This window comes from Artemia franciscana, chromosome 19 (genome assembly GCF_032884065.1).
Source record: "Artemia franciscana chromosome 19, ASM3288406v1, whole genome shotgun sequence".
In the NCBI taxonomy this organism is placed as follows: Eukaryota; Metazoa; Arthropoda; class Branchiopoda; order Anostraca; family Artemiidae; genus Artemia; species Artemia franciscana.
The window spans coordinates 1,913,879-1,935,864 of NC_088881.1; the positions used below are offsets into that span (position 1 = coordinate 1,913,879).

At 35.6% G+C, this 21,986-nt stretch overlaps 1 protein-coding gene across 7 annotated transcripts in view; it reads right to left on the reverse strand.

Annotated features, from left to right (window-relative positions):
• LOC136039154 (calcium uptake protein 1 homolog, mitochondrial-like) overlaps positions 1–21,986 on the reverse strand; it is a 110,195-nt gene that overhangs the window by 70,009 nt on the left and 18,200 nt on the right. For all 7 annotated transcript variants that reach the window (XM_065722652.1, XM_065722651.1, XM_065722653.1 and 4 more), the window contains exon 3: positions 12,291–12,468. In XM_065722652.1, the coding sequence (XP_065578724.1) occupies positions 12,291–12,468 (178 nt within the window). The remainder of the gene's footprint in view (positions 1–12,290; positions 12,469–21,986) is intronic.

Consider the following 21,986-nt stretch of genomic DNA (forward strand, 5'->3'; position numbering starts at 1 on the left):
CGGTTTTGAAATCTATATACCACAGCTATGTTAGACCGTCTCTAGAGTATTCGTGTCCAGCTTGGCATCCAGGTTTGACGAAAGATCAATCAGATAGACTTGATATGATACAAAAAAGGGCTGTAAAAATTATACTTGGACAAAACTACTCAACATGTGATGATGCCCTGAAACAACTCAACAACTCCACATGAGTGGACATATCGCTTTGGATTAAATTGTTTGGCCCCAGCTCATTGTGGTCTACTACCCGACTTTGAGAGCCACACTACTGAAGGACCAGCAACTAGACTCCGACAAAAAAAAAATATCCAAAGTTAATGAGTTGCCCAGCCTCTAGTACCGAGAGATATTGCAAATCATTTGTCCCTTATTTTATTCGGTATTTTAATGATATTACCTTGATAAACATTTAATATTTGATGCATTTTATTTCAGGTATTTGCCTGTGAGTGTTTTTGAACATACAAACCATTTACATACTTAATTATTCTGAAAAATTCTATATAAACGGTTGCTATTTTACTCGTGAAAATAGATTCTTGACTTATATTAAGTTTTTTACGACTCGCACTTGCTACCGATTTGTTTGTCTTTTTTGCGGTGCTGTTTATTAGTTTTGAGTCTATTTTTGTGTATTGAAATGCTCACGTTAGCTCCAGCTATTGTAGTGAATAAAATATTTTCTATTCTATAAGTATCGTTTTAGTTTTACCTGCTGTCAATTCTAAAAAATAGAAAGTCAAATCAGAAAAGTTAAAAGTAAAAGCGAAATGTTCACACTACTAGCACTAACAAACAACTCACAGCAGTATCAACCCGCTAGAAACAATCACAGCTGCACACCCTCCTTCTCCATCCCAATCGATCCAAAACTTCTCTCTTTAAACCCTAAAACTCCTCCCTCATAAGAAGTTCCAATTTCCTTTAATTCCTTTCTTATGACAAACAACAAATCACAAGTAAAAACAATAGAATTTTTTTTCTTTTTTCTAAAGACAGGGCAACTCCAAACTTTAAATGAATATTTTGGCCCTATGTCCAAGGGCTGTCCTCAGCAAAACATAAACGAAAACATTTTAAAAGTTTTTATAGATTATTTTTTGGTTTTAAAATTCGTGTTTTAAGGTAAGTTTCTCTTTTATATTTTCGCTTGTGGTGTGCTGAGGACGGTCCTTGGAGATAGGCCCGAAATATTCATTTGAAGTTAAGGAATTCTACTGTCTTTAGAGAAAAAATCCTTACTGTTTGTACTTATTTGTGATGGAAAGGCAGTGTGATCTTCGTCGCTATTTACTTCCTTTCTTATGACGATTTCTAACCTTATTTTGGGGTGAACCCATTCCCACAAGACAAAAGCACTTGGTTTTTGTCTGGCCCTAGAGAGATGGACGAAAAGGACAATCTTTGGTAAGCTGTCATCCTTCATCCGCAAAATATGTCCTAGTTATCTCATTATAGACCTAGAAAGAGCAAAAGTGCTACTTTCTGTTTGAAAGTCATTTAAACGGGGTACCTGCTTTTCAAAGTCCACATTGCTATTTTTCTGTTTTCAGTGAAAGTAAGCAAAAGTTTTTTAATTATACAAAACCTAATTAATAACATGAATTCCTCAGTCTTAGCATACAACTTATTCACCAGGTGATATTGGAATGCAACTCTTAAAGAGCCATTTACAAGCAAGACCTAAAACCCCTAAAAAATGTCGATAATTGATGACAATTCATCGGCAATAACGACAAAAAAAAAATACGAACACGGACAATATAGGTAAAATGGTATCGAAACAGCTAAATCATCTTAAGTGAATCCACCTTAGAATTGGGAAAGTTTGAAAAGAAGCTACCTTTCTGTTAGAACATAATCTTTATTTTTGAATTATATGAATACACAGGGTATTTCTATATAACATGGTGTTCATTTATAGCTTTCGCCTAAAAAAAAGATAAAATTAAGATCCTTTCTGCCCATAGTCTCCTCTCCCAATTACTTACAACTACTCCTAACAGTCAGTTGCAGCATCAAATAACCATTTGAGGCCAAAGATGCTACAGACACTTCTCCTCCATCCCAAGCTATTCAGAGCTTCCCTTTTTACCCCCCCCCATGAAGTTCAAATCACTTATAGACCTACTTGCCAAAAAGCATCTGCTGGAAACGTTCTCTATTTTGTTTATTTTCCCTTCTCACTGATTATTATTCATCAAAGTTTCAAATGTAGCAATCCAAAAAGGGTAAGTGTGCAGCTATGAATTTAATAAAACAAATTTATTTATTTCTTTTTTTATAGAAAAGTTGTTTGAGGGAAAAATTGTTTTTCGAGTCTCCAAGATTATCAGAATGAACTTGAAAACCAAAGATCCATTTCTGAAATAATTTCTAATATGGGCAAAGATGATATATTTTTTTTTGGAAAAACCTACAGCTTCTAATCGTTTTGAGAACCATTTTGGGTCAAATGATCTATTGTTTTGGGATCTACAAATCTCTTTGAAAAAAAAAAACTGTTTAAAATACATTTGACATCAGAATAACAAACAAATATTTTATCCTCCAGGATTCATCTTAGCTTCCATTCATAACGGAAAACAACGATTTTTTTTAGATTTTTCCTGAAACAGTTTCATCAAATTTTCGTCAGTGTTGTCATGCTGAATCATGAAATCAAATAAGCAAAAATAGTTGGAGAAAATGACAACACCTTTCGCCCATAAAATTCAAAGATTAAAGGTCTTACTCCTAAAGATACCAACACATCCGAAGGAAAGTAACACCTTCTTAGCCAATTTGATGCCACAGTTCTTAACCTTTTTTGTTGGTTTTTCACCCACGTTTCTTTTTTTTCAATATTTGGTCCAGCTACTACCAAAAAATTCGTAATTGTGTCAAACTTTTTTATTAAAAATTGAGTTCAAAATTTTTTCCTATTTTTTTAGACATACATGGTTGGCAATTTTCCACTTAACCAATTTAGATAATCAGGTTTAATCTTAACTGTCTTTGGTACTTTAAATTACCCCCACTGTTTTGTCAAAATTTTCATACTAAAGCAAAGGTTTAGTGTCCTATTTGAGAACAAAGAAAAGAAAAGGGAAACGCTTGATTTAGCGTATTTATAAACAAAATGTTCAAATTCTATAATTTTCTGGCACAAGCCCCCTCCCCCCCTCATACTACCCCATACTCCCGTTCAGGATTAACCTAAAGGTGATTTAGCTCTTTAAGACATATGACCATTTTACTAGTATTGTCCGTGTTGGTATTTTTTTGTCGCTATTGCCGACGAATTATCATCCGTTATCGGTAGCTTTTTAGGGCTTTTTGTGATGCTTGTAAGTGGGTCTTTAAGGGTTGTACTCCAATATTACCTGGTGAACAAGCTCTATGCTAAGAATTAGGAGTTCTTATTGTAATTTAGGCTCTGTATATTTAATAATCTTACTTGTTTTCACTGAAAACACAAAAATAGCAATGAGGACTTTGAAAACCAGGTACCCGTTCAACTGACTTCATTTCAAATAGTAAGCTGGGCGAAGAAAGTGGCTTTCTTTACTCGGTGTCTTATATCGCGGAAGCCCATTGATCCATTAACAAGATATTGAATTAAAAAAGACAAGGCACCACAAAACTATAAAATTAGAAAGCCATAGAGAAACTAAAGTTACGTCATCTTTACATTACATTTGAAGTTAACAATTTTTACGTTAAAGTTTATGGTATCAACGTGAAGTGTTTCAGAAATCTTTAATGGTCTTTGCTTACATAACAAACATAACAAAGATACATAACAAACATAACAAAACAAACATAATAAAAAGTTACATAACAAACATAACATAACATAACACATAACAAAGTGTTGAGGTAGCAGCTCTTTGGTTCTTTGCGTCATTATCAATTAAACACTCCAGTGTTTAATTCCTTGACACTACGATGAAACATTCCTTATAGACGCACTCAACCTGTTCCCATTCCAAGTGATTGAAAATCCCCTTTCCATCCACCCCCGGAGCGTTTAGTAAAAAGAGTATTCAAAAGTTTTTGCACAAAACTACGGTTAGAGAGAAAGATGGATTTATTAATATAAACAAAACAAAACAAGCAAATTGCCCGAAGCAAACCTTTTTTGGGCTTACAACTCCAGTACACATAGAAATAAAAACAATACGAAAAAGGAGAGGAAAATAAAAAAGAAAAGAAAACGGAAAGAAAAGAAAAAAAGAAACGAAAAAAGAAAAGAAAAAGAAAATTCAATTATCCTACATTTCGATCGATACGGGATTACACTTCAAGAAAGACAAAACAAATAGAAACTAAAACCACTTGACCATTATCGCTTAAAATATTAAATAAAAAAAAACTAATTTTTTTAGCTGAAAGTAAGGAGCGACATTAAAACTTAAAACGAACAGAAATTACTCCGTATATGAAATGGGTTGTCCCCTCCGCAATCCCTCGCTCTTTACGCTAAAGCTTTTAATTGTTTTAAAAAGTAGAATTGTGGCAAAGAGTCAAACTTCAGCGTAAAGAGCGAGGGATTGCGGAGGGGACAACCCATTTCATATACGGAGTAATTTCTGTTCGTTTTAGTTTTAATGTCGCTCCTTACTTTCAGCTAAAAAAATTAGTTTTTTTTTTATTTAATTTCTGAACGTTTTTGAATTAATGCATGTTTGGTTTTGGCTCTCTGCACATAAATTATTAAAATGAAACTTGTATATTAATTCTTTTTTTTGGCTAAATGGCTTTCTCTTAGTTTTGATCAGACGATTTTGAGAAATAAGGGGTGGAGAAGGAGGCCTAGTTGCCCTCCAATTTTTCGGTTACTTAAAAAGGCAACTAGAACTTTTAATTTTTAATGAACGTTTTTATTAGTAAAAAATACACGTAACCTAAGAATTAACTTACGTAACAAACTTTCATAACCTTATATTTTTATTATGTATACGAGGGGGTTTGTACCCTCGTTAATACCTCGCTCTTTACACTAAATCGTAAGTTTTGTCCCAATTCTTTAAGAATGACCCCTGAATCAGAAAGGCCGTAGAATAAATAGTTGAAATTACTGAAAATACTTTAGCATAAAGAGCAAGGTATTTATCTCCTCCTAAATACCTCGCTCTTTATGCTAAAGTATTTTTAGAACCCCTCATATGCGTAATTATCTGTGTTCGTTTTAAGTTTCAATGCTACTTCTTCCTTTCATTTGAAAAAACGTTTTCATGTTTATTTTTCATTGTTTTCTTATAGTAATGCTAGAGAACCCTGCACCCTTTTCATTGAATTTTTCTTCCCCCATAACAGATTCCTCCAAGGAAAGGTCCTCCAACATAGCCCCCTCTCCTCAGCCCCACCCCCAAACAAAATAAAATCCCCCTGAAAACGTCTGTACACTTCCCAATAACCATTACTATATGTAAACACTGGTCAAAGTTTGTAACTTGCAGCCCCTCCCCCAGGGATTGTGGGGGAGTAAGTCATCAAGACATAGTTATTATGGTTTTCGACTATGCCGAACAAAATGGCTATCTCAAAATTTTGATCCGTTGACTTTGGGAAAAAATGAGCGAGGGAGGGGGCCTAGATGCCCTCCAATTTTTTTGGTCACTTAAAAAGGGAACTAGAGCTTTTCATTTCCGTTAGAATGAGCCCTCTTGCAACATTCTAGGACCACTTGGTCGATACGATGACCCCTGGGGAAAAGAAAAAAAAAGACAAACAAACAAACAAACAAACAAATAAACACGCACCCGTGATTTGTCTTCTGGCAAAAAATACAAAATTCCACATTTTTGTAGATAGGAGCTTGAAACTTCAATAGTAGGGTTCTCTGATACGCTGAATCTGATGGTGTCATTTTCGTTAAGATCCTACGACTTTTAGGGGGTGTTTCTCCCTATTTTCTTAAATAAGGCAAATTTTCTCAGGCTCGTAACTTTTGATGGGTAAGACTAAACTTGATGAAACTTATATATTTAAAATCAGCACTAAAATGCGATTCTTTTGATGTAGCTATTGATATCAAATTCAATTTTTTAGAGTTTTGGTTACTATTGAGCCGGGTCGCTCCTTACTACAGTTCGTTACCACGAACTGTTTGAAAAACAACATCTTGGCTTCCCTTGAGGTCCAATCAACTTGGTTATTCTAAAGTTTCAAATAGTTCAAATTTGCGCAAAAATTTCAATTACAGTCCAACAATTTAATTCTTGAGAGGAAAAGCTATAAAAAAATAACAACAATAAAAAAGTTGTTGAATCGAAAGACTACATATATCCGGGTTACCAAAACGATGTATCTGCAATAACACTGGAAGGACACGGGGGATGCAGTTGAAACTTTAAAAGTGTAGGGAGAAGGACGGGTCAGGAAGAGAACTTCAAACTTCGTGCAGGGGGAGGGTTAAGGGACAAGGTAATGTTTTTATCCACACAGACGTTTTAGCACCATAAGCACCTGTGGAACTTAGAATATGTTCACCGTTAAGTAGGAAGGTAAATAATGTAAAAGACTGTCTTGTCCGGTTATTCAAATATCGTATTCTTGGCTTTAGGAACCATAAAGAAACTTCGAGGCAGTATAGGGGTTGGGGTGCCAGAAAGTGTAGGGTTTGAACATTTCTGATTTTAATCCACCTAAATTTTATGGCACTATAATATATTCCCGGGGAGGTAGCAATACAAAGCAAAAGACAAAGTGTACCCAGGTTATTGAAATAGTGCATCTGCAGTATTTCAGGAACAATTGGGGTGGGGGGGATCAATCTAAAACTTTCTGGGAGGGGGGTTCAGTGGACCTCAAATTTTGACTTGCAGGAGGAGGGACAAGAGCTAAATTTAAAAACTTTATGTGCATTCAGGTTCTCAAAATAACCTATCTTCAGTATTTTGAGAACAAATTGGAGAATCAAGTTTAAATTTTCAGGGAGTATTGGGGGAAGGTAAGGAAAGGACACTTTAAATCTTATTTTCATGGTAAGGAAAAAGCAGGGACACTTGTGTCTTCGAAATATCGATTTGCAATCAAGCCATTTATATAAGATAAGATATTTATTTCAAAAAAAAAATCTCTATCACAAGCCCTCAAAGGGCCGAATTCGAACATAGAGTCGACAAATCACATGGTTCTACGAAAACTAGCAAAAATACAAAAAAACAACAATGAAAAAGAAAAATCATAATGAATAATCATTGTGATTCCGTAAGAATATCTCAAAATCCTGAAGCTTATATTCATACCGTAAATGAGGGAGATTCTTATACACAGAAAAACTTGTTTTTTTTTTTGTAAGTAAATGAGCCAACAGCTTTTTTTCACAATTGGACAGGACCGATAATATATTTGTTTAGATTAGATCAAAAAGAGTTAGACTTAGAATGTGTTTGATCATCCCAGACCAAATGAATTTAATTAATTTAATTAATTAATTTTATTTTTCACCCACACGATACATAAAGTAAATATGGTGGAGTAAGAATAAATATAAAAAAAGCACAAAAAAAAACAATAAACACAAATAGTCAACGAAAAAAACGGATAAGACGGTGGTGAGGGGATAGGCGCGCAGAAGCTGTACTAGAGAGTTTTCTGTGAAGAATCTCCAACTTCAAAGTTATATCAGGAACTGAGAATTTTTTAACAAGAGTCCGGTTTTTTGTCCAAGGAGGAAGATACAGAAGAAATTTGCAAAATTTGAAATAATTTATCCGAATTCTTTTTAAATTACCATTATTAAGAAGGGGGAAAAGACCTGAAGCATAAAGGACAGAATGATCACAGAAAGTAGAATAAAGTTTAGCCAGCGCACGTCTATTATACTTCCCTCTATTTGCAACAATTTTTGCATAACCAATCTGAATCTTTTTACTTATATCACAAACAGTACGCTGACGTAAGCTCGAAAGATTATTAGTAATAGAGATACCAAGCCAACGAATACAATCAACAAGAGGGATAGTGAAGTTATTACAGTGAAGGGGAGTAGCATTAATACAGTTATAGGGAAGAAACTCACATTTATCTATATTAATTGAAAGGCCAATATCAGAGAAAGCATCAGAAACTATAGAGACCATATTGGAAAGACCCTTTTTGGAACGGCTAATCAGAAGCAAGTCGTCAGCATACGCAAGATAAGAAACATCCGCAAGACCAGAAAGATATGTACCTGAAATCTTAGCCAGCACACTAGAAATACAAATCTTAAAAAGCGTAGGGGACAGAACACCACCCTGCCTAACACCTCTTCGCATTCTTATAATAGTGTCTGGTGCAGATCCTAATTGAAGAAACGAATTTGAATACCAAAACCTAAGAAGCATTATAATAGAGAGATTGACCCCAGAATTATACAAAGAAAAAATGAGCTGACTATGGACCACACTATCAAACGCTTTCGAAAGATCCAAAGCACAAATATAAAGACCATTTCCCTTGGAAGAATTATCAGCCAAAAGAGAAGACAGAATCTTATGCTTATGCTGACAACCCACCCCACTCCGAAAACCAAATTGGTTCTCATCCTCAGTAATATTTTTAGTCAAAAATGGTAGAAGGATATATTCAAAAACCTTACTAATATTACAAGATACAGTAATAGGTCGATAGCAAGAACAATCAATAGGTGACTTTCCCCTTTTTAAAATTGACGAAACAGTGCCACACAGACACATTTGAAAAAGAAGCTGAAAGTGAGATATAAGGGGGGTGCATTCAATCGGCATATGCATCTTAGAAATACCATCCTTATCAATTGAATTAGATTTTGAACTTTTAACAGCATTAATTACGGAAGAAAAAGATATGGGCACTATATGGCGTTGCGAAAACGTTGTACTAAAGAGGGGGGTAAGAAGGCGAGTATACACAGAATGCACTGAATAATTAATCACTGAAAAAATCGAAGAATAATGTTTATACCAAGCTGAAGTTGGAAGGCAGTTACTTGTCATAGTTTCATCATTTATCTTGTCAGAATTGATCACTTTTCGCCAATCCTCCCTACTTACAGGGAAATCCATACCGCGGTAACGTGCCGACCTAAGATAACGTTTATAATTGGTTTTAGTTTTACGTTTGATATCAGAGACACACCCAGAACTTGGCCGACCACACTCATTCCATATCTGGAGCCATAATTTTGCTTTATTTTTATCGACTTTAAACAAGGGTCCATTGACCAGATAGGTTTTTGTGTTCTTTTACGAATACGTTGTCGAGGTACGGCAGCTTCTTCTGCCCTTTTCATACACATCACAAGTTGGTTATAATAACAGTCAATATCGGCTTTACCATTCGTAGGTACCTGGCGCTGAAGAAGATGATATGGAACACGTATGTTAGAAAGAAGGGTTGTCAAGGTAGAGATGTAGTGCGGTATATTGGCTTTGCTCCAATTACTTTTTTCAAACCACTTCGATTTTTCTCGCGAGCAATTGATTTCCGATAGATCAATATCCATTGTAAATGTCGCTGAAATTGGCATGTGGTCAGTATCTTGCTCGTTAACATGAACAGAAGCAGAAGAAGAGATAATACCAGGCGAGCAAATAATATGGTCAATATCACTTGTGCTTCCAGAATGATGAACATATGAAAAATTGTGGGATTTGGGCACAACGCGGTATGAAGGAAGACATTTGTGATCCACTGTGCCCTAAATGAGCCTCCTAGTTTCTGTCTCCACATAACATTCTGTTCCACATTAAAATTAGGTCTGCACATAGAAAATTACATTCATACATTGCTGGAACAGATAAACCCTAAAGCAAAAAACGACCGATTTCGGCCATATCATGTCGTAACACCCGCAAATAGACCTGAAAATTTGTTCCGGATAGACCTGAAACATAGAGGGCAAGACTGACTTGAATAAAGACAAATAACTTACAGTTTGGTTGTATCGAAAACAAAATACATATTAAACATTTTCCCTCGTATCACTGTAACACTGAAAAATCGACATTCGCTAAAACTTCAAGGAATTAATGCTCATATAAATAATCAAACAATCTTGTTTCATTAAAATGACAGGCGGAACTTACTATTCATGCATGAATGAATGATTTTATTCAGTGACTAAAGCCGTACATATTATTTCACTATCTAATTTACAAAATACAGCTACAAAATGCAATCTACTAAACAGCACAAAGGAACACAAATAATATCCAGTCTCTTTGTCCAGTTCAAGTATGCTAAAACGGCCTACCAAGCCTCTTTAATAAACCAAATAACATTAATGTCAAAAATATCAGAGTAAGATTACTCTTACAAATTACTTTTGTAATTAAGATTAGAGATTACTTATATAATAAGATTAAGATAGGATTACTAATTACTCTTGTAATTTAAATTGCATCTCGATTCTTTCATTTTCTAAAAGTTTACACTAAAAAAGATATGATATAAAGTCTCTTCATCACCGCGATCACAAGAGGATCAATTATTTTTATTAATTCTTCATAAAAATGAATTTAATTTACAGTGAACAGTAACAATTTGTGTCAGTTTATAATTAGGACAAGTTTTTAAACTTGAAGAAGGTCAATAAAATCAGTAAAAAACTGAAATGTTCACGGCTCAACAACTTGGCAGAATAACTCATACCATATCATATACAGATTTTTGCGTAAAGTTTTCCGAATTCTATTTATAGTATTAAATGAAGAAAAGGAATTACCGAATACATAATTTGCTTGCGAGTCAGTATAATTTGTATGTTCATTTCATTTATGGCTATTTAATTAATCAGGGGTGGCCAAAAAACAGGCCGTTTTCTATTTATATATCTGGTGAAATCCATCTCTTTGGCTAATTGTCGATAGGAAGCCACTAGAAATTGGAAACGAAAGCTTTGGAAATTAAAAACATAGAAATTATTTGGATGGATACTAGCCTTTTTACAATTTTCTTTTTATTCAGCGCTGACAACCATACAGATATTGTATATAAAATGGTGAATTCAATAGCAGTTTTACATAACTTTATTACGGCAAATGGTTTAAGACCCAAAACGGTTCTGATGGCACAGAATAATATTGTTGATTATCGTCTGACGACTTTTACTTTACTTTCAACTTTATCCATGCATATTTTTTTCACATGTATAGAAAATCAATCGCTAAATCATTTATTCACTGACCAATTCAAAATATTGCTTCAACAAAATATAAGATTTAATAGAAAAATTAAAATCAAGACATTTTTGGCGGTCCTGGAGGGTATGGATTGAAAGTCCTCCCCAAGCTTATATGCCTGACATGATCCATTTTCCTATCAATTATTCAAGTAACGTTTCTAACATTAATGTATTTTTTACAGCTAAACTAAGAGGGCAATTTTATAAATTTTCCATTTCAGGGGAGACAATTTTAAATCTTTATTGGGGAACAGTTATTCTCGAATTTTAACAAATATATCAGAAAAAAAGCCTAAGAATCTTACAAGCTAAAAAAATAGTTTCTGCAGGATGTCAGCCTAATATTTAAGATCTAACAGCTCTATATTCACAAAAGTGTATTTTGGATTTTTTTTTTTCACCAGATATTGAAATGGGACAATGCTGGTTAGAATTGAAGCGAATTAAAGAAAGTGAAATGATGCACAGGCTTTGGGTAACGGTTCGAACAAAGATTATTGCAAATTATATTAACAATTACCATAAGGTTAGAAATAACCGTCAAAGCAAATTTTAATACTAATGATAAAATACTAAAAAGCAGAATTGCGTCAGGACCACACAAAATATGCAAAGACAATTTTTGTATTCATTTTTATTTTTCGGGGTATTCATTTTCGTAATTTTTGTATTCATTTTCATTTTTATTTCTCGCCTTGATAAAAAAATCTAAAAAAAAAATTTAAATTTAAACAAAAAAAAAAGAGGAAACATATCTGTGCTACCGATATAATAAAGTGATTTTCTTTGTTGGTCAAAGGTGGGGCTGTGAGTTTCCATCAAAAAGTCTTCGGCAATGGGATTTCCAATAGTTTGCTTTTCAGTTTGACCCACCATCAACTCGAGGGGTTTTAAACTCTTTATTTGCACAAATTTGTTTTCACAAAAAAAATTTCTATTAAGAATTAACCAAAATCATTTTCATTTTTATTTATTATTTTTTTAATTTTTGTATTCGGGACACTATTTTACCTTACGATCCCGAAAACTTATCGTTTCTTTTTTACTCTTTTTCTCTGTGTCGGATATCGCTTCCAAATCAGCTTTATTCGTTTTATTTTTATTCGTTTTTAATTTTTGTAACATTTTTGTATTCGGAACACTAATTTACCTTACGATCCCGAAAATTGATCGTTTCTTTTTTACTCTTTTTCTCTGTGTCAGATGTCGCTTCCAATTCAGTTTTATTCGTTTTATCCATTGATTCCTGCTTAATTGCTTTAGCTTCAACCGATGGAAGTGTCTTCTTCATTAATGAGCTAAACTTCCGACTGAAATAGTTGTACAGGCTGGAAATAAGAAAACAGATTAAAAAATAAACCATAATAATGAAAAAAATCACAAAACTGGCAACACACTAAAATAAACACACCAAATAAACGCAAAACAGGTTCCAAGGCAAGGTTCAAAACAAACGGCTGTAATCTTCTGAATACCAGCCATTAATTATATTAATTAATTTTATTAAATTAATTTTAATCACTTTAATTAATTAATATTAATATTAATTAATAAAATTAATTAAATTAATTGTAAATAAAAGGACAATAACACTCAATTAACAAAAATTGGTTTACAGCTGTGACACATTTTCGTATAATAATATTTTATTAAACATAGTGAATATATACGAAGTAGTAATATCTCGTATAGTTTTATTAATATATAGTTATAGTTTGCTTATTGTTAAACAAATTCAAACGCAAAATCTTAATTTTAGATGCCAGGTGAGGCCGAAAAAAGCCTTTCGGACTACACTTAAAGAAATCTCACACGCAACATCTGAATTTCAGATACCAGGTGAGGCCAAAAAGTACCTTTCGGCCTACGGCTAAACAAACTCAGACGCAACATCTGAATTTCAGATATCAGGTGAGGCCGAAAAACGCCTTTCGGCCTACGGTTAAACAAACTGAAACGCAACATCTGAATCTCAGATGTCAGGTGAGGCCGAAAAACGCCTTTCGGCCTACGGTTAAACAAAACTGAAACGCGACACGGTAAAACAAACTCAAACGCAACATCTGAATTTCAGATACCAGGCGAGGCAAAAAAAAACGCCTGGACCTGTTATAGGTAAGCAAGCAAGTAAGCAAAGGTACCTTTTCTGGGGAGGTTAATGATCAACATTGCTATTCAACAATCTGTTTTGGCGATACACTACTAATCAACAATTCTGTTTTAGCAACCAACAAAGGTCTTGTTAATCAGCACTACAGATAAAAACAGCAGTGAAAACATTGTTAATCAACAATCTGTTCTGGCGATACATTAATGATCAGCAATTCTATTTTAGCAACCAAAAAAAGGTCTTGGTTAATCAGCACTGCAGATAAAAACATCCCTGACAACGTTGTTAATCAACAATCTGTTCTGACAATACATTAATGATCAACAATTCTGTTTTAGCGACCAACAAAGGTCTTGGTTAATCAGCACTTCAGATAAAAACATCCCTGACAACGTTGTTAATAAACAATCTGTTCTGGCAATACATTAATGATCAACAATTCTGTTTTAGCGACCAAAAAAAGGTCTTGGTTAATCAGCACTGCAGATAAAAACATCCCTGACAACGTTCTTAATCAACAATCTGTTCTGGCAATACATTAATGATCAAAAATTCTGTTCTAGCGACCAACAAAGGTCTTGGTTAATCAGCACTGCAGATAAAAACATCCCTGACAACGTTGTTAATCAACAATTTATTCTGGCAATACATTCCTAAGCAACAATTGTGTTTTAGCGACTAACAAAGGTCTTGTTATTCAGCACTGCAGATAAACGCAACTCGATAACAATGATAACTAACAATCTGTTCAGGCGATACATTACTGACCAACAATTCTGTTTCAGCGACCAACAAAGGTCTTGTTAATCAGCACTGCATAGAAAAACAGCCCTCACAACGTTGTTAGTCAACAGTCTGTTCTGGCAATACATTAATGATCAAAAATTATGTTCTAGCGACCAACAAAGGTCTTGGTTAAACAGCACTGTAGATAAAAACATCCCTGACAACGTTGTTAATCAACAATCTGTTCTGGCAATACATTACTGATCAACAATTGTGTTTTAGCGACCAGCACAGGTCTTGTTATTCAGCACTGCAGATAAACGCAACCCTGACAACACTGTTAACTAACAATCTGTTCTGGCGATACATTACTGACCAACAATTATATTTCAGCGACCAATAAGGGTCTTGTTAATCAGCACTGCAGAGAAAAAGAGCCCTAACAACGTTGTGAGTCAACAGTCTGTTCTGGCAATACATTAATGATCAAAAATTCTGTTCTAGCGACCAAAAAAGGTCTTGGTTAAACAGCACTGCAGATAAAAACATCCCTGACAACGTTGTTAATAAACAATCTATTCTGGCAATACATTACTGATCAACAATTGTGTTTTAGCGACCAGCACAGGTCTTGTTATTCAGCACTGCAGATAAACGCAACCCTGACAACACTGTTAACTAACAATCTGTTCTGGCGATACATTACTGACCAACAATTCTGTTTCAGCGACCAACAAAGGTCTTGTTAATCAGCACTGCAGAGAAAAACAGCCCTAACAACGTTGTTAGTTAACAGTCTGTTCTGGCAATACATTAATGATCAAAAATTCTGTTTTAGCGATCAACAAAGGTCTTGGTTAATCAGCACTGCAGATAAAAACATCCCTGACAACGTTGTTATTCAACAATCTGTTCTGGCAATACATTAATGATCAAAAATTCTGTTTTAGCGACCAACAAAGGTCTTGGTTAATCAGCACTGCAGATAAAAACATCCCTGACAACGTTGTTAATCAACAATCTGTTCTGGCAATACATGAATGATCAAAAATTATGTTTTAGCAACCAACAAAGGTCTTGGTTAATCAGCACTGCAGATAAAAACATCCCTGACAACGTTGTTAATCAACAATCTGTTCTGGCAATACATTAATGATCAAAAATTCTGTTTTAGCGACCAACAAAGGTCTTGGTTAATCAGCACTGCAGATAAAAACATCCCTGACGACGTTGTTAATAAACAATCTGTTCTGGCAATACATTCCTGATCAACAATTGTTTTAGCGACTAACAAAGGTCTTGTTATTTAGCACTGTAGATAAACGCAACTCGACAACAATGATAACTAACATTATGTTCAAGCGATACATTACTGACCAACAATTCTGTTTCAGCGACCAACAAAGGTCTTGTTAATCAGCACTGCAGATAAAAAGAGCCCTAACAACGTTGTTAGTCAACAGTCTGTTCTGGCAATACATTAATGATCAAAAATTCTGTTTTAGCGACCAGCAAAGGTCTTGGTTAATCAGCACTGCAGATAAAAACATCCCTGACAACGTTGTTAATCAACAATCTGTTCTGGCAATACATTAATGATCACAATTCTGTTTTAGCAGCCAACAAAGGTCTTGGTTAATCAGCACTGCAGATAAAAACATCCCAGACAACGTTGTTAATCAACAATCTGTTCTGGCAATACGTTAATGATCAGAAATTCTGTTTTAGCGACCAACAATGGTCTTGGTTAATAAGCACTGCAGATAAAAACATCCCTGACAACGTTGTTAATCAACAATCTGTTCTGGCAATACATTAATGATCACAATTCTGTTTCAGCGACCAACAAAGGTCTTGGTTAATCAGCACTGCAGATAAAAACATCCCTGACAACGTTGTTAATCAACAATCTGTTCTGGCAATACATTAATGATCACAATTCTGTTTTAGCAACCAACAAAGGTCTTGGTTAATCAGCACTGCAGATAAAAACATCCCTGACAACGTTGTTAATCAACAATCTGTTCTGGCAATACATTACTGATCAACAATTCTGTTTCAGCGACCAACAAAGTTCTTGTTAATCAGCACTGCAGATTAAAAGAGCCCTAACAACGTTGTTAGTCAACAGTCTGTTCTGGCAATACATTAATGATCAAAAATTCTGTTTTAGCGACCAACAAAGGTCTTGGTTAATCAGCACTGCAGATAAAAACATCCCTGACAACGTTGTTAATCAACAATCTGTTCTGGCAATACATTAATGATCAAAATCTTGTTTTAGTGACCAACAAAGGTCTTGGTTAATCAGCACTGCAGATAAAAACCTCCCTGATAATGTTGTTAATCAACAATCTGTTCTTGGCAATACATTAATGACCAAATATTCTGTTTTAGCGACCAACAAAGGTCTTGGTTAATCAGCACTGCAGATAAAAACATACCTGACAACGTTGTTAATAAACAATCTGTTCTGGCAACACATTCCTGATCAACAATTGTGTTTTAGCGACTAAGGTCTTGTTATTCAGCACTGCAGATAAACGCAACTCGACCACACTGATAACTAATAATCTGTTCAGGCGATACATTACTGACCAACAATTCTGTTTCAGCGACCAACAAAGGTCTTGTTAATCAGCACTGCAGATAAAAAGAGCCCTAACAACGTTGTTAGTCAACAGTCTGTTCTGGTGCGATATAGTTGTTCAACATTTTTCGGTAACCAAAAAAGGATTTGTTAACCAATGTCATGGATGAAAACGAACTACACTTGAGGTTGTTGTTTGTTAAACTTGTTGTTCGAGTCAAGCAGGAAATTTCAAGGTGGAACAATCATTAGGAATATTTATTTTGTTCTTACAATTTTAGAAAGGAAACAAGAGCTAAGAGCTCATATGGCACTTGTGACGAGGCAAGAAGAGCTAAGAGCCAGGAGCTCATATGGTATGAGCTCTAACAAAATTCTAAGAATCAATAGATTGATTTAAAAGGAAAATCAGAGGCTTAATGCCGGTCAGGATTTAAAATAAGAGCTCTGAGTCACGATGTCCTTCTAAATGTCAAAATTCAGTAAGATCCGATCACCCACTCGTTATAAATACCTATTTTTTTCTAAATTTTCCTCTCCCTTTAGCCCCCCCGATGGTCAAATCTAGGAAAACGACTTATCAAGTCAATTTGTGCAGCTCCCTGGCATGCCTACCAATTTTCATCGTCCTAGCACGTCCAGAAGCACCAAAATCGCCCAATCAACATAACCCTCCCCCCAACTCCCCCAAAGAGAGCGAATCCAGTACGGTTACGTCAATCACGTATCAAGGACATTTGCTTATTCTATCCACCAAGCTTCATCCCGATTCCTCCACTCCAAGTGTTTTCCAAGACTTCCCCCTCCAACTCCCCCCAATGTCAAAAGATCTGGTCAGGATTTGACATAAGAGCTCTGAGACATACATTCCTTCTAAATATCAAATTTCATTCAAGATCCGATCATCTATTCGTAAAATAAAAATACCCCAATTTTCACATTTTCCAAGAATTCCGGATTCCCCCTCTAACTCCCCCCAATGTCGCACGATCTAGTCGGAATTTAAAATTAGAGCTTTACAGCACAAGATCCTTCTAAACATCAAATTTCATCAAGATCTGGTCACCCTTTCGTAAGTTACAAATACCTCAATATTCAAAATTACCCCCCCCCCCCAACTCCACCAAAGAGAGCAGATCCGGTCCAGTTATGTCAGTCACGTATCTTAGACAGGTTTTTATTCTTCCCATCCAGTTTCACCCTGATCTCTCCGTTTTAAGTATTTTCTAACATTTCCGGTCCCCCCCCCCAACTGCCCCCACCCCAAGACACTGGATCCGGTTGAGATTTAAAATAAGAGATCTGAGTTACAAGGTCCATCTAAATATGAAGTTTCATGAAGATCCGATCACTCCTTCGTAAGTTAAAAATAGGTCATTTCTTTATAATTTTTCAGAATTAATCCCTCTTCCCCCCAATAGAGCGGATCCGTTCCAATTATTTAAATCACGTATCTAAGAATTCTGCTTATTTTTCCCACCAAGTTTCATCCCGATCCCTCAAATCTAAGCGTTTTCCATGATTTTAGGTTCCCCCATCCCAAACTCTCCCCAATGTCACCAGATCCGGTCAGGATTTGAAATAAGAGCTTTGAGACACGATACCCTTCTAAATATCAGATTTCATTGAGATCTGGTCACCTGTTTGTAAGTTAAAAATACCTCATTTTTCTAATTTTTTAGAATTAACCTCCCCAACTACCACCAAGAGAGGGGATCCGTTCCGGTATGTCAATCATGTATCTAGGACTTGTGCTTATTTTTCCGACCAAGTTTCATCCCGATCCCTCAAATCTAAGCGTTTTCCATGATTTTAGGTTCCCCCACCCCAAACTCCCCCCAATGTCACCAGATCCGGTCAGGATTTGAAATAAGAGCTTTGAGACACGATACCCTTCTAAATATCAGATTTCATTGAGATCCGGTCACCTGTTTGTAAGTTAAAAATACCTCATTTTTCAAATTTTTTAGAATTAACCTCCCCAACTACCATCAAGAGAGGGGATCCGTTCCGGTATGTCAATCATGTATCTAGGACTTGTGCTTATTTTTCCGACCAAGTTTCATCCCGATCCCTCCACTCTAAGTTTTTCCAAGATTTTAGGTTCCCCACCCCAAAACTCCCCCCAATGTCACCAGATCCGGTCAGGATTTGAAATAAGAGCTTTGAGACACGATACACTTCTAAATATCAGATTTCATTGAGATCCGGTCACCTGTTTGTAAGTTAAAAATACCTCATTTTTCTAATTTTTCAGAATTAACCCCCCCCCCCCGAAGTACCCCGAAGAGAGCGGATCCGTTCCGGTTATGTCAATCATGTATCTAGGACTTGTGCTTATTTTTCCCACCAAGTTTCATCCCGATCCCTCCACTAAGTTTTTTCCAAGATTTTAGGTTCGCCTTCCCAACCCCCCTCCCCAAATGTCACCAGATCCGGTCGGGATTTAAAATAACAGCCCTAAGACACGATATCCTTCCAAACATCAAATTTCATTAAGATCTGATCAACCGTTCTTAAGGATCTAGGAGATACTTTTGTGCATTCCATTGTGTACAGGGAGAGGATTGGAATAATGATTCTGGTATATGACTACCTGCGATCTATTTGATAAGAAGGAGGATACCAAATCCACTCGAAAAATGCCAATATTGAATTCACCAAGAAGTTTGTGGCAAGATTAAATGTTTTTTGAAGGATAATGGAAATTAAAATTTAGCCAGGAATTAGGCTTTTCGTGGATTTTCCCAATTTAGTCGATAAGAGAAACAAGGTTATGGCAGGTAAAAGTGAATTTGAGGTTCCCAAATTGCCTCAGGTCAGAAAGAAGTAGGATTTTTTCCTTTAGCCAATCGGCCAGGACCCTTCATATGGTTTCGAAAACATAGGAGTATGAGAGATAGGATTAACGCCTTCGAAATCGGGCTTTTCGTTTTTCCTTTTCAAAGGAGTTATGAAACTCTGTTTCCACATAGTTGGAATTTGCCCAGAATTAGAAATCTCGTTGAAAAGGACAGACAAGGATTTTGAAATTCACTGAAAGCACTAAAAAGAGGAAACGGGATAGGCCTATCCAAAGGGTAAACCCTTTTTTTCTTGGCGTCCCAGTACTTCTTTCTATCTCAGACGGTGAAACAGAGGGAAAAGAAGGGGAAAGGGCTCCTGTTGGTAATTGATAAGACAATGCTGGAAGGCTCTAGACGATGGAAGCGAGGAATCTGTTAATATTACTGCCAGTGACGTTAGGAGGCTGAGGTAGGTCTCCTTATCCTCAAGGAAGGGGAGAAGGCTCCTGTTGGTAATTGGTCAGACAATGCTGGAAGGCTATGGATCATGGAAGCGAGAAATCTGTTAATATCAAACAGTTCGTGACAACGAACTGTAGTAAGGAGCGACCCGGCTCAATAGTAACCAAAACTCTAAAAAATTGAATTTTGATATCAATAGCTACACCAAAAGAATCGCATTTTAATACTGATTTAATATGTTTAAATATGTAATTTAATATGTAAGTTTCATCAAGTTTAGTCTTACCCATCAGAAGTTACGAGCCTGAGAAAATTTGCATTATTTAAGAAAATAGGGGGAAAAACCCCCTAAGTCGTAAAATCTTAACGAAAATGACACCATCAGATTCAGCGTATCAGAGAACACTACTGTAGAAATTTCAAGCTCCTATCTACAAAAATGTGGAATTTTGTATTTTTTGCCAGAAGACAAATCACGGGTGCGTGTTTATTTGTTGTTGTTTTTTTTCAGGGGTCATAGTATCGACCAAGTGGTCCTAGAATGTCGCAAGAGGGCTCATTCTAACGGACATGAAAAGTTCTAGTGCCCTTTTTAAGTGACCGAAAAAATTGGAGGGCATCTAGGCCCCTTCCCACGCTCATTTGTTTCCCAAAGTCAACGGATCAAAATTTTGAAATAGCCATTTTCTTCAGCATAGTCGAAAACAATAATAACTATGTCTTTGGGGATGACTTACTCCCCCACAATCCCTTGGGGACGGGCTGCAAGTTACAAACTTCGACCAGTGTTTACATATAGAAATGGTTATTGGGAAGTATACAGACGTTTTCAGGGGGATTTTATTTTGTTTGAGGGTGGGGCTGAGGGGAAGGGGCTATGTTGGAGGATCTTTCCTTGGAGGAATCTGTCATGGGGGAAGACAAATTTCAATGAAAAGGGCGCAGGATTTTCTAGCATTACTATAAGAAAACAATGAAAAATAAACATGAAAACGTTTTTTCAAGTGAAAGGAAGGAGTAGCATTGAAACTTAAAACGAACAGAGATTATTACGCATATGAGGGGTTCTAAAAATATTTTAGCATAAAGAGCGAGGTATTTAGGAGGAGATAAATACCTCGCTCTTTATGCTAAAGTATTAAAGTATTACTAATAAAAACGTTCGTTAAAAATTAAAAGTTCTAGTTGCCTTTTTAAGTAACCGAAAAATTGGAGGGCAATTAGGCCTCCTTCTCCACCCCTTATTTCTCAAAATTGTCTGATCAAAACTAAGAGAAAGCCATTTAGCCAATAAAAAAAGAATTAATATAAAAATTTCATTTTAATAATTTATGTGCGGAGAGCCAAAACCAAACATGCATTAATTCGAAAACGTTCAGAAATTAAATAAAAAAAACTTATTTTTTTAGCTGAAAGTAAGAAGCGACATTAAAACTTGAAATGAACAGAAATTACTCCGTATATGAAATGGGTTGTCCCCTCCGCAATCCCTCGCTCTTTACGTTAAAGTTTGACACTTTGCCACAATTCCACTTTTTAAAACAATTAAAAGCTTTAGCGTAAAGAGCGAGAGCTTTAGCGTATTAAAAGCTTAGCGTAAAGCTCCAAAGCAGATTCTTCCAAATATTTCCATGTTCAATTACAATGTATGACAATACTCTTGAATTTACCTTTTAATATTCACAAAAGGTTCCGCCAGGATATTTGACTTTACATTGAAATGCCGAAGATGTAATGACAGATTGCGGAAGATTTCTTTTCGGCCAATCGCCTAAGGCTAAAAGGAAAGCGTGTCACCCTCGTCTGAGGCGGAACGATGTCATAAAGAAAGATTTCAAGGAAATGGGAACTTCCCGGGAGGGTGTAAAGAGGGAGGCTTTGAATAAACTGAGATAAAGGAGGAGCGTACGTGGCTGTGTTGGACTCAGGCAGCTTGGTGCTGCACCAGTAGCGAAGCTCCAAGACCTTGTCTAGAAAAATGCCAAATTTCCTATTTTCCCAAAAAGACCGGTCACTGAAGCTCGTTTCTGTTCTTATTTCTTTTTTTTAAGGATGATTATAGCGAGAAAGTGGCCAGAAAATATCATGATAGGGTTTATTCAAATAGAGTAGCTCTAGTTCCCATTTTCAAAAAAAAAAAAAAATAAAAGAACGTTTTTTTTACAGAAAAAG